Source organism: Siniperca chuatsi, linkage group LG19 (genome assembly GCF_020085105.1).
Source record: "Siniperca chuatsi isolate FFG_IHB_CAS linkage group LG19, ASM2008510v1, whole genome shotgun sequence".
Lineage (NCBI taxonomy): Eukaryota > Metazoa > Chordata > Actinopteri > Centrarchiformes > Sinipercidae > Siniperca > Siniperca chuatsi.
The window spans coordinates 13,358,313-13,371,513 of record NC_058060.1 but is presented as its reverse complement, the minus strand read 5'-3'; the positions used below and the strand labels follow the sequence as shown (position 1 = coordinate 13,371,513).

The following is a 13,201-nucleotide window of genomic DNA, read 5'->3' as shown; positions in this document are numbered from 1 at the left end:
CCGGCTATGATTTTACGCATTGGTATATAGGCATATTTGATAAGGTGAAATGCACTTTAATTCACATTCAGTTATAGATTTTTGATTTATTTACATATCAAGCCGTTTGATCGTTAAAATTTAAAAAATAAAAAAAAGACACATTCCCAAAGTTTGTATATACAGTGCAGATTAACATGTAGCGTGTACAGGACATTAAGGTCTCTACATTGCATTAGGGTATTTATTGTATTGTTGGGGTGGAAGAGAGATCTGCTCCGGCCTGGCATGAGTGAGCAGACCTGAGCAAAAAAAAGTTATTACATACATTTCCAATAACAGCAAAGAAAACATTAGGGTGATGTTCCGGCTTTAGAGGACCTGACAGTTCACCTGGAGGGCATCAATTATTGTATATTTCAAGTATCATCAGAATCCTAGAGAAAGGCTTGATCTCCAAGTTTGCCTGGTTTGATTAACAGCTGACATCATATTCCAAAGAGCAAGAATGTCTGCTAAACATTGATAGATAAAACTGTCAAAAAAACGACATGACTTTTAATGCTGAAAATCCACAAATGCTTTTACTAATCGAATAGTGTGAGACGTGATATTTTTGTGGCCTACTGAATGACTGTGGTGATGAAGGGTTTGTGTGTTTGTATGGCATGTGACTGGAAATTAGAGTGATTACATTTACCCCCTATGTAGGTGTGGTCTCAAAGACTCATTTTACATTCAAAAAGCTAATACATGAAGGCTGTTTTCTCTGTCTCATCACAATCAAGTTTTTAGGACTATCTAACAGGCATTTTACAGATTAGGCGCAGTCCAAGACTCAGATCTTAAGGGGTTCGTTTTAGCGTAGACCTTGTTTCCATTTTTATTTCAAAACTATTTTTGTCACATGAACTTTAAAACTAGGATTTTATTGGTTGATTTCAAACACAGCTGTACAACCGAGGTGATGAAAACCTTTGTTTTTTGTATTCAGTTGCCTTTCTTTTGCACCAATCAAGTTTAGGAACATACATTTTCTTAGGGATTAGTTTTAATCTATTTTTGGGGTTAAGTGGTCATAACTGTACCCTGGGAACACTGAATTTCATATTCCTCGCCAGTCATTTATGCTAAAATGGTGCAAACTAGCACTGACAATGTGTTTCACCTCTGCTAATCTAGAGCGTGCAGTGTCTTTTCTTTAATTCATAACTCTCAGTTCAACAAGCACAAAATTACACAGTGATGAATGAATCCAGTTCCTGTCGTTTCACATGACCTGTTGAACTGAATGTCACACACAGTGTTCTGTAACTTTGTGCCTATTCACATCTAGTGGTCACAGTTGTTACAAGAAATCTTGGCATCTTAAAAAAATGCTAAATTAAATAGAGTAGGACAAAAGAACAATGTGATATTATGAGCAGGATGTTGGAAAGTCTCTATCTGCACTGGACAATCCAAAGCAAAACCTCTCGAAATATGCTGCAAAGCATTCTGGACCTTCTTAGGTGACACTGTGTAAATCCTCATCCTCTTCTTGCTTTGTCTTTCTACTGTCTGCTTGGTTGCCCAGACAACAGAGACAGTGATGGCTTCTTTGCTCTGCAGCACAGAACTTCATTTCCCATGATCACCGTCTGCCTTGCATATTAGCAACTTCCTTGAGGAGAACTGTTTCAGTATCCAGCCAGTGTCTGTAGGAGTACATGTGTTTGTGTGTGTGTGTGTGAGCAGTTCTCAGGCAGTGTACTATGGGTGAAGTGTGTGTGGGTGTGTGGGTGTGTGTGTGTGTGTGTGTGTGTGTGTACATGTGTGTGTTCAACAGTCCATTTACTTCTCATCTTCATCACCTTCACTCATGCTGCTTATTAAGGCAGAGGCGCCTTTGGGGGAGGCTGGGGGCGAGGGCCGTGCATTGTGCCAGCGGGCGGGGGGAGATGGGGGTGAGGGAGAGCGCAGGGGGGACAGTTCGCGGGGAGGACTGTTGCAGGGCGACTCTCGGGGGGAAAGAGCGTAGGACAGCATTCGTCCACTGCGCTCCTGAAACACCTGTTTCTGTACAGGGACAGAGTGGAGAGAAAGAGTGAACGTGCACAAAGGTCCATGCATCAGAAAGAAATTCATTGCCAAAGATACTCTTTTTATTCAAAATTCAGACAATAACTGACAATACTTCCTGGTATTTTTATGAACAAACTGTTGATATGTAACATCTACAATACACAGATGATGATGACAGTTATTTCCCTTATCAAAGAGTTACTTACCCAAGTCCCATCAGGTCCAAAAAGTTCTAAGAAGTTGCCGATAAACTCTCTGGATTTCTCTTCCCACTTCTGAATGAGGTCGTGACTCTTCTCCTCCACACGGTACACAAAATGCTTGCTCTTCTCCTCAACCGTGCGAACCTTCTCCTTCATTCGGTCCACTTGGTTCTGCAGCCGGTACTTCTTCTCCTGAGGGGATTAAATGTTTATGTAAGTTTTACAAAATGAACACATCACTCGAACCAGAACATCGATCAGAAATTTGGTATTGATCATGCTCTTACATTGATGTAGCTGACGTTAAGCTCCTTGGCAGTGTAGCCACGTTGGAGGTTGCGTCGGGCATAGACGTCATAGTCTCGGACAATTCTGGTAATTAAGTCAGATGTGGAGATTCCCTCTGTCCGTTGTGTAGGCACAAACATCCCTGGTATACACACATAAAAACTCACAGAATTTGAAAACTGCCCAAGGTATATTTTAAGAGGAAATACACAAAGGTGTTTAATATTCCTGGCATCATGCACTGACCTGCCTCCTTGATGTGTTTATAAACGTCCTCACTTCCTGCTGAGGAGTATGGAATATCATCATGAGCCACAAAATCGATCTGAGAAACAATCATAGGACATCTACTGTATGGCAGAAAACACTGCACTAGCAAAAAGACATGAGGTAAAAAAAAAAAAACCTCATATAAACATACATACTTTTACATACTTAAAGTATTACATGACCAAACACACATGCATTCCACACACAAGTGTCAAAAAGCCCTTGGTATGTATTCTCAAAATGTCTTACCTTACCACTAGGAGTCCTCATTAAATTCAATTATATCAAAAATTATATCAAATTAAAAATGAGATAAAATACTATTGAAAATTAAATCTAATTAAAAATGTAATTAAAAATGAAATGTATTCAAATTATAAATTAATTTAAATTAAAATTTGAATTGAATCAAATTAAAAAATAAAATTAATTTCAAGTTCATCAGCACTTTAAAACTCATTTTTCCATTGTCCAAGTAGCAGAGTTGTGCAGCCTGACAGTCAGCTCTGTTGTTATTGGGTTGTTTTGATTTGTTGGTGAGCTGATTTGATTGTTATTAATGATACGAATCAAATGAGGCACATTATCTGCAGCATCTGATTGATTGTGACCAGGTCTTAGTGACTTAGAAGTCCTCCGGACTGCCTCACAGTACTTTAAGCATTAAAATGCTTTCTGAATTACTCTGGGAAGTCCTAAAGTTAAACTTATTTTTTAGGATTTTCTCCTAACTCAGTTAGGATCTACTTTTGGCCCTGGGATGTTTCGTAATTACAGCCCCTGGATGTCTCATGCACAGTTTAACATATACTCATATACTGTAAACAACCACACACACACACACCTTGTGTTTCTCTAGGAACTCTGGTGTGAGAGTCCAGGGTGCGTCTCTCAAAATCTCGTCGACATAGCGGCAGTGTCTCAGCGCTTCATAACGTTCAATCTCCGTCATGACTGTGAAACCCTTGTACTTATGGGTCAGCTCATCACTGCACACTGTTCCAAGCACATGGGAGGGAAACCCCACAAAACATACACAAAACACAAAAGCATATAAATCAGACAAATCTGTATTGGTTTGTGTGTCTGTGTGTGTTGTCTCGGTGGGTCTGTCCTACCTCCTACAATAAGGTAGGTGTTGGGAAAGAGGTTCTTGGCCTGCATGAGAGCACGAGCGTGTCCAGAGTGGAACAGGTCAAAGATGCCATCTGCGTAGACTCTGACTGGCCGGTCCACTGAAAACACACAGCAATAGAACAACACATTTATCAAAACTAACTGCAGTGATATCATAGTGAGAGTAATGGCTGTGGCTGAAAAGCAACATAATTGTACTGAGATTCCATATTACATATGCCTGGACAGAAACACCAAAATCTTCTTTGAGGTCGCTTTTATTTATGAAAAATAAATGTATTAATAACATTCTTAATTAAACACTACTATTAATAGAGTACTCCACCAATTTAGCACTGCACTCCTATAACATTGTTGGACCAGAACCAGAAATATTGTCTTTTTTATTCTACACATTCTTCTTCCTTGTCAAAGCATGGCGCCTACATTACCCACAATGCAACTCAACTGTCGAAAGTTCGGTTGGAGATTCGAGTGTGTCATGCTAGTAGAAGCAGCTAATGTAGCTTGGAGCATGGCTGTATAAAGAGAAGTCGATAGCCTCAAGTCTCATTTTCACTTCACTTGTCTTCAGCCCCAACCGACACTGACTCAATTGATCAAGTGAGACTTTGCGCAGCTCCCTCTGGAGCCATCAGTGGAGTTTTCCTTTTATCATTAGCAAGGCTGTATTAACTTTCTAGACTGCCCTATTGCAAACATGAGCTGCTATTAACACCCAGTTCCTCCCACTCTCTTTGTAAAGTGTACAGTTTGTCTGTGATAGAATACTAGCTGGCCCCCAGTGTGTTGTGGGGCCATTTCATTTACCACATTTATTTAGGAATGTGTAATGTAATATACTAGCCTAGCATACGTCAGACTAATTCACAAATGTGTATTAGTCTGGAATCTCTCAGTTAATTTTTGATTTCCAAAGGCCGTTATCAACGGGCACAGACCAAAATGCCTCTGGACAGAATTGGAAAGAGCAGGGAAAAAATGGCGGCCTGGTCACAAATTTTCTCAAATTACCAAATGTGTTTCTGAAAACATTTGAGGCGGGAAACAGGCAATGCAGTAACATATTCTTGATTCATATTTGATCAGCGCTGCCTAGTTTGACAGTTTGATCTGAGTTTCATGAGTCTGGACTGGTCACGCTACTTTGTCAGTCATTGTATCAAACCCGCCCCATATTGGATAAACGGCTGTGATTGTGCCCAACTGAATCCAGGACGGGTGGAAATCTGTTTGAATGGGAGAGGGGCCAAACGTACCTGCCAGAGCAAATTAAACATGAGCTCGGCAGCTTTGTCTGGTTTCAACAATAATGTTGTTACCTTCTCAAAAACGTACTATTTGGGCTTAGCACAATATTATTGTTAGTAGCACTGGTAATAATGATGTCATGATAAAGAATGTACTGGGAAAAGCTGTGGCAAACATAGGAGCTAGTTGTAGTAGCAGTGGTAGCCACAGAAGTAGCAGTGGTGTTAGCATCAGTAGTAAAGTGTATCAGTAGTAGTAGTAGTAGTTGGGATAATAGTGATACTGTAGGAGTAGCACCAGTAGTAGCAGTAGTAATAGTAGCAGTAGTAGAAGCAGCTGCACTAGCAGTAGTTGTATTACAGTATAGTAGGAGTAGTAGCAGTAGCATTAGCATCAGTAGTAAAGTGTATCAGTTGTAGTACTTTGTTGTGGTGATAGTAATATTGTAGGAGTAGCAATAGTAGTAGTAATTAGAAGAAATATAAGTAGCTTCAGATGTAGTAGTAGAAGCAGTAGCAGCTGCACTAGCAGTAGCCTAGTTGTAGTACAGTATAATAGTAGAAAAAGTAGCAGAAGCTGTAATAGTAGTAGTAGAAGTAGCAAATGTAGTTAGAGAAAGGAACGATTGAGAAATATGATGAAGATAAACATGCCAGCTGGGAGAAAGAGAAGCTGGAGGAAATGGATCAGAGAAGGAAACCAAGCAGGAGGAGGTCTTCTGTACCTGGGGTGCCTCTGCGGGCCTGAGCGATGGTTAGTTTCTCATGAGGGGCGCGACAATCACAACTGGTCTCCCTGGCAAAGATGGCAGGCTCTGTCAGAGTCTGAGACAGATAGAAGGAGAAAGGAGACTGGGTTATAGATAAAATACAGCGCAAATATCTTATTTTGGAGGATGAACAAAGGAGAATCACGTTAGATTTTACAACATCTAAAACACCTACACACCTGGAAGCACAGCCACCCATCCCTTCAGTGGTACTCAATATGTCTCCCCTTTCCATGCCCATTCCTGTTACAATAACCTCCATTAATTCATTGACCACAGCTGATGCTCCATATTGGAACAATGGATTGAGAGACAGACAGAGCTGTAGGCTACTCAGTGTTATTGATCACTCTGTGTGTGTGTGTGTGTGTGAGAGCAGATATTTACTTCTGAGTGTACCCTATGTGTGTATTAACATGTGGCATAAAACAAGGACAGAGCTATTGATCTGTTGTTGAAGGCCTCTCAGAAATTAGCTAAAATTCAAAGGGAAGAACAAGATGGAAGGGGTCAAGATGCAGGACGGGAAGAAAACAATTATCATTACATACATACATGTGAATTAAGCAGATAAAGAAAGAATTAAAGACAGTGAGACATGGAAACAAAGACAGAGCAAGAAAGGACGGCATAGGATGATACTTGTTGAAGCTACATCAAGGTTAAAGTGTTGCAGTGTGAGCCTGCCTGAAAATTTGTCTTTGTATGCCATCTGCAGGGAATATTCACTGAATCTCATTCACACCAATAAAAGAGAATCAGAGTCGGCACACAGCAGAAAGCTGTGGGAGTGTGAGAGGAGGAGGAGGAAAAAATGGAAACAGATTCAGTCTCTGTGGACAAAAAAGGCAACTGACGTCAACATATCCTCTAGGAACAGCAATAAAACCAGAGTCTGGCATGACAACATGTTCCATGGACACAGATAGGGACAGACCAATGAACATGAAAGGAGAGAAGTCGTGTTCTCAGTCAAATATCAAATTAGCGGTTTTGATTAGCAGTGCAGGTTTGGAGAGTGAGACTTAACAGGTGAATTCTTTTAAGAAAATTAAACTTTAACCCCTGGGAATCTCTTCTAAAGGGAAGAGATTTTACTAAATCTGTGTTTCAAACATTTTCTACTTTACATCCCCTCTAAGTGGTATCTAGCAGTGCAGATAGTTTTGTTTTTTTGAGATTTGAAATTTAGCCCTCAACCAGTGGAGGTGAATAAAATGAATTTTGCGGTTCAACAGCAACATTTTTTTTTTCCAGAAATAGTGTTCCGATTAATCTGGATATTACACAGACCTCACTGTCAACAGTTTTTAATGGGACTATTTCTTCAGGAGGTCATTTCAATAATGTCTACAAATTATTCAAAGTCCAAAGTGTTTTTTCAGAAATTGTTGCCATAATACTAAATTACCATAAACCTTTTTGATGGGGAAAGAAACCTGCCACACTGAGGACAGTTCTTGTGTCATCCATCTCTGCATGACAGCATAAGCTATGAACAGGTGACTTCCTCAGAGTCATTAAGTATTAACAGGCCAGGATTAATTTTGCATACATACTTAAAAGAGAGCTCTAATAAGCAAACATAAACATCTGGGAGGTGCTGTACTGCAGCTCATTTAACCCTAATATTCTGTTTGGAACCCTGAAGACCACAGTGTGTCTTTAGCAACTCAAAATAACATACTTTACATTGTTTTATCACCTTGATAGTTCATAACTTTTCCTAATTTAATGAGAATTGCTTCTAAACATGATTTTGAACTGATGGCATGTTGCAAAAGTCCACTTCAGAAAATGACCCTAGCGGTAAAATAAGTTTAAATACAATGGATTTACATCTGCTCTATATAGGCGAGCCCAACCATAAGACCATAACATCACTATGTAGGATAACATACTGTACATTTCTCTGACTGTGAATGACTTTTTGGCAAACAAAGGAATATATATTTGTTCATGCATAGTCCATATAACATATAAAAGATGAAATAGTCCTTATTTGGTGTAATAATGATGCTTTATGCTCATTTATGTATTTTGTCACCTTCATCATTTACACATTCAATTGTGGGGTGTGTGAGACGATGAGGAAGTAAAGCCAGTGTCAACAAAACATAAGGGTTTAATAAAAACAAACAAGAATTTAGCACTATAAAACCATTTTATAAGCTTATATGAAAGCCTGCAACACACTGGGAGGTAAAGAGTTACAGCTACAAGAGGAATAGAACGAAGGCATTCATTTTTTTAACATTGCCGTAGAGACTCCTTTTAATGGTGTCTACATCCAATTTACTTGCACATCCTTTCCCCATTAAAAAAAAAATGGCTTTGAACATTTTGTCAGGTCATGTTAAACGTTTCATGAACAGCCCTGTCTGTTTCCATTAGAGAGGTACCAGAATTCAATGCTAGCCACCAGAGCCACAACAAAAAAGCAGAGGAGAGAGGTTGTGCTGAGGGAGCATCCTCATCCCCCATGATTCCTTGGCCATGGTGAGAACAGAGGGGTGGCTTACAAACACTTAGCACAGAGCAGATGGTAAAGCTTAAACTAACTGACCAGGGGCCCACGGGCCTATCAGGACGAGTGGTCAGCAAAGCCCTCTCTGGCACAAGCAAAGAACATCTGGCATAAGAAGGATTAAAGCTGGAAAAAAAGAGAAACACGGGGACACAGGGCACGAGAAAGCATAGGGGGTAAAGACGAGACTGCCTCAGAAGGATAGACAGAGGTTGGAGTGCAGACAGAGGAGAGGAAAAGGCAAAGAAGGACTGTTTGGAGGAGACAGACATGGACGCCAGGATGAGGAATTACACCAAAGAAGAAAAGAGAAGGAGAGTATCCAAGCACAGGAGGCTCTCTGTCCTTATTGCCGCAGTGTCCCTTCAGGACATTCATGCTATGTTGTCCACTGTGTGAACCCCCTCCTTCATTCAAACACACACACACTGTCCACTCAGCATTCTGAGCATATCCCACAGCCACATGCTATAGGGGATCTGTTTCGTAACAGGGGGCACAAAGCCGGAGCCTTTGTCTTCCTCTCTCGGCCTGTCACACACACCGCAAGACATGAACACACAAGAAAACACACACGCACACTCACACTCAAACGCCCTACCGTCCGGGGATGGGGGCAGGTGTGTTCAAGCTCCTCCATGATTCCCAAAGACTCATGGGATGCGGCTGTGGTCCCTCTGTTATGTGACTCAGCATCAGTGAGACGCTGCCTCTCTCCTCACCACTCAGTCTCTTTCTCCTTCCTCTGTTCCCCCGCCCACTCCCTGCTCTGCCTCTCTGTCTGTCCTCCCCTCATCCTCTCTGATCCCCTGATGCAGAGAGGAGGAGGCAGTGAGGAGGTCCCACTCTGCAGCTATTTCTTGGTACCACAAAAGGGATTAACTCGGTCTGCCCTTAATTTGATGTTGTTGCAAATATATCCAGTTTGACTTGACCTGTGTATACATTTTTGATATTATAATTATGTGGAAGTGACAAAGGCAATACAGTTGATTTGGAGTCATTCATCAGTCATGTATGTGCAACTGTAGGGAAATTATCACTCACCTATTAAAGACCACAAGAGCCACATGAGAAAAAAATAAGATTATTTAACTGTATAGGATTATCCTGTCAGACTTGTGTGAGCTGTGAGTGAGTCGTTGTTTCAATAAACGATCTTTCGCAGAGCTGATGAGCTCTCGCCATGGCGACGGAAAAGAGGAGAGAGCTTCGCCAAAGGACCAATCAGAGAAAAGCTACAGCAGTCCATTAGAGTAAGCGGTGAGGATTGGTGGAATGGTCCATAGCACCATCAGTGGGATGTTACAGAGTATCACTAGTTATAGGCCTACAATTAATTTAAATTGGAAGTGAATTGAGAGTGTTTAAATGCAGTCTGCAAACAGATCTGATTGTGACTGGAGGACACAAGATTTAACACCTTGCAAAAAAACTTTACCTAAAATTTCATTGATAACCATATTAGTTACACAGAGTGTTGTAATGCGCGCTGTTTGGCATGTTTAGTGCCTCTTTTTGTATCCAATTGAAGATATCGCTGTCGTTTTAGCTGTCAGTCACAGTCACACCCATGTGTGAGTGGTCTGATCTGCTTGTCATACTACTAAACAAATGCAGCGCACGAAAGTGTATTTGGCACAGAAATTAAAATTGGGTGTCAGCAATGCTACGAACTACTCATGTCTTTTTCTTTTCCCCACCACAGACTACTTGGCAAACTTTCCGCTGCCGGGTCATTAGAACACGCAGCGACTGGACTGGAATAACTAGCCTATGCAGAATTTAGTGAAACCAAAACTAGAATTTGATGCTTTGAGCAGGGATGCGAGCTTACCTTCAGTGGTCCTCTTCTGCAACAAAGAGGCGCAACAGCTGCGCAACAGGAATGCGCTCTGATGCGTCGCTGTTTCACCATGGCGTCCAAAACCAAGCAATTATATAAAGTAAGAATATTATTCTTTACCACTTGCTTTTCTGTCTGGTTTGCTGTTTAGTCTAAGGCAGGAGTTTGTCTCTGCTCCAGCGCGGCGGGCAAGTGCAGCAGAGCGACGGCAACCCGTCTGTCCAGTCTGTCCAGAGGACAGATCAGCTGCTCACCGCTGATGGGCTGCGACAACTGTGGGCCACGGTCCATTTAGCAGACCTTACAGTAGACCATACGGCTGAAGGCTATATATTTATGAAGCCTCTTCCTATTGTACAGTGGAGGGCCTTACTCATGTAATCTGCAACTTGCAGCATCATTTTAAAAACAAAACAAAAATGATAAAAACGCTGTTATAGCCTAAAATTAACTTTAAAATTAACTATGCCTATTTTCTACTGAAGTTACCATGATAATGTGTCCGTAAACCCACTATAGGTTACTGCAGGCCTATAGGAGCAGGCTAACATATGAATTATCACAGTTATTCATGGTGTAAAAACCAAAATAGGCTGCAGGGATGAAGGACAAAACAGCTTTGTGTTTTCTTTGTTGGACGCACTGTAGTGTCTCTGTGGCCCCAATCTGGGACAGGACCCATTGTGCCCTACAAGGTCGCCATGGAAACGAGCTTCATAGGGATACACAGGCATAGACACTGGCTTTAAAAAAAGAGGGAGACTAATAACACAATCCTATAATTTGAGAGTCCTAATTTGAGGATAAGGTTGTAATGTTATTCCCAGTAAATTACAGACACCATGAACTCACTGTTTGGAACCTCAAACCTTGAGTTATATTGGTGGAAAAAGTGTATTTGGTATATTCCCTACTGTATGTAACTTAAGGAGTGAAAAGAAAAAGATGGTATATTTTTGTTATCTTATCTGCATGCCAAATATACAATTGTGGCCAGTAGTTAAAATTTCTAATAAGTTTGCTTTCTATGGAAAAAACAACATTTGCAATAAAGGGAAAACCCAAGAACTCTGAAAAGATGTGGGGATCATTCATAGACTACCTGAAACATTATTCCATGGAGGATTTTTCAGCACAAGAACTGTAATTGTAGGTCTAATTATTGAGGGCATTTTAAGTACTCATATTATTTTGTTATGTATTTTGCAAGTCAGATTTTAATCTACAGAGTAACTTGCCATTTATGTCAGATAAGAGAGATGTACTGAATTAAAAAGTAATTTAGAGTAAACGTGTCACAAATATTGTAGAAATACTGTACTTGTACTTTGTGGTCTAGAGCATGTGGAGCAAACAAGTCGGTTACATTGAACAACACTGCCACCGTGCGGACAGAGTGGAGACAGCGCTTCGTTTTATTGGCGGACAGCGCCGTGATGTCACTTCCTGCATATGACTTTCCCCGGTAAGACGATTTGGCGCGGACTGTCCTGTTGTGTTGATCTGCCGCCGCCGCGTTGAGCAGCTGTCAGTGAACAAACGTTAAAGACAAAAAGTCATGGCTCCGGTATCAAACCCAGACAAAGACATGGACGCTCCGGACGGCGGTGAGTATTTGTTTCGCGTTGCTAGCTAGCTGACTTTAGAGGACTTGCACTGGAAAGCGAAGAAGTTAGCTAACATATTAGCTAGCTTCCACTAACGTTATTATACTACAACAAGGGACATGCTTAGGCCATTAATACGGTATGTGTATTAAAATGCGTTAACTAGCTAAGCTAACAATTTGCCATATGAGTTTAGTGTTGTTAAGGTTTAAGAGAGGAGGATAATAGTCATATCATAAGGTAATGTCAGCTAACTACAGTGCTCTGTTATTTTCTGACTTGACCTTGTCTCCACTGCTACTTTCTTGAGACATTGTCATGAAATAGCATAATCCTCGTGTCCATTACAGAATTAATAAGTTAACCATAACAAACTTCCACAAAGTAGTAAGTGTCCTCATGTTCAAAGAGCAGACGTCGAGAGCAAAAGAAACAATGTTGTGCCCCTGCGCTCCTCAAACAATTCACTGCAAATATGACATTAGTGGAGTATTTGTTTGGATAAAAAAATCTGCAAATCAAGTTGTGTTCACACCTGCTGCTGCGTCGTCATCTCGATGTGTCCCGCTCCTCAGACGATGGAGGTGATGCCTGTGGTTTGGCAAAGTCTCGCTCCAGACGGGAGAAGAGGGAGAAGGTGGGAAGGAAGTCTGCACTGGAGCAGCTCAAGAAAGCCAAGATGGGGGAGAAGATCAAATATGAGGTGAGAAACTTAAGTGTTGTGCACACATCTGTGCATAAAAGTGGATATCCCTCAATCTATTTGTAATTGTTTGTATTTAATTCAGCTATGTGTGTGACTGTGTACATCTCAGAGCCTCATCATCTTACTTGATGGGATCCATTAGCAAAGTTTGTACTGATTTGGCCTTTGGATCTACCAAGCAGCCTCTTTCAACAAAATGTTCTTGATTCCCACTGAAATTAGTTATACAGACAAAGGAGCTATATGGGTTGTGTCTATTAAAATTCATATCAGAAATCAGATTTCACTCAAGTATGAGCTGTTTTGATTAAAATATTAGTCTAAAAACTTTAGACTAATGTTTTTCAAAAATGTCCATCGAGAAGGGCATTAGGACTATTAGTAGATTAACAGGTTTGTTGATTGACAGAAAGTTAATTGACAATGATTTTGATGATCATTCATCAAGCACCCTGGGCTCTGGGACATTGTGATGACCATTTTTCACTATTTCTGGACATTTTCCAGACTAAACAATTATTGATTAATTGAAATAATAATCACCAGATGAATTA

The 13,201-nt window shown here is 40.7% G+C and overlaps 2 protein-coding genes across 6 annotated transcripts in view; one reads left to right on the top strand and one right to left on the bottom strand.

Annotated features, from left to right (window-relative positions):
• Positions 1 to 40: 40 nt before the first annotated feature.
• On the bottom strand, positions 41 to 12,615 carry LOC122866848 (choline-phosphate cytidylyltransferase B-like). 4 transcript variants are annotated; one of them, XM_044177020.1, is made up of 8 exons: positions 12,477 to 12,615; positions 5,917 to 6,016; positions 3,923 to 4,039; positions 3,649 to 3,800; positions 2,781 to 2,859; positions 2,534 to 2,676; positions 2,250 to 2,438; positions 41 to 2,037 (listed from the first exon to the last, which is right to left on the bottom strand). In XM_044177020.1, exons 1-8 carry the CDS (start codon positions 12,492 to 12,494, stop codon positions 1,813 to 1,815), a joined length of 1,023 nt encoding a protein of 340 aa, XP_044032955.1. In that variant the 5' UTR covers positions 12,495 to 12,615; the 3' UTR covers positions 41 to 1,812. The 4 variants fall into 4 exon arrangements, with proteins under 4 accessions (XP_044032955.1, XP_044032953.1, XP_044032952.1 ...); XM_044177018.1 differs by lacking the exon at positions 12,477 to 12,615 and adding an exon at positions 10,326 to 10,704 and having other exon boundaries at positions 41 to 2,031; XM_044177017.1 differs by lacking the exon at positions 12,477 to 12,615 and adding an exon at positions 10,326 to 10,683.
• The window catches only part of pola1 (polymerase (DNA directed), alpha 1), a 57,471-nt gene continuing 56,038 nt past the window's right edge, over positions 11,769 to 13,201 (top strand). For both annotated transcript variants that reach the window (XM_044177014.1, XM_044177013.1), the window contains exons 1-2: positions 11,769 to 11,941; positions 12,517 to 12,644. In XM_044177014.1, the coding sequence (XP_044032949.1) occupies positions 11,893 to 11,941; positions 12,517 to 12,644 (177 nt within the window). In that variant the 5' untranslated portion in view covers positions 11,769 to 11,892. The remainder of the gene's footprint in view (positions 11,942 to 12,516; positions 12,645 to 13,201) is intronic.

Bases quoted from the DNA above. Each gene is read 5' to 3' on its own strand.
- LOC122866848 (XM_044177017.1), bottom strand. From the start codon at position 10,406: ATGGTGAAACAGCGACGCATCAGAGCGCATTCCTGTTGCGCAGCTGTT. The intron at 4,040-5,916 runs GTACAGAAGACC...GTGTGTTTTCAG, and splicing joins GGCCCGCAGAGGCACCCCAG to TGGACCGGCCAGTCAGAGTC. The intron at 2,439-2,533 runs GTAAGAGCATGA...TAATCCCCTCAG, and splicing joins TTAACGTCAGCTACATCAAT to GAGAAGAAGTACCGGCTGCA.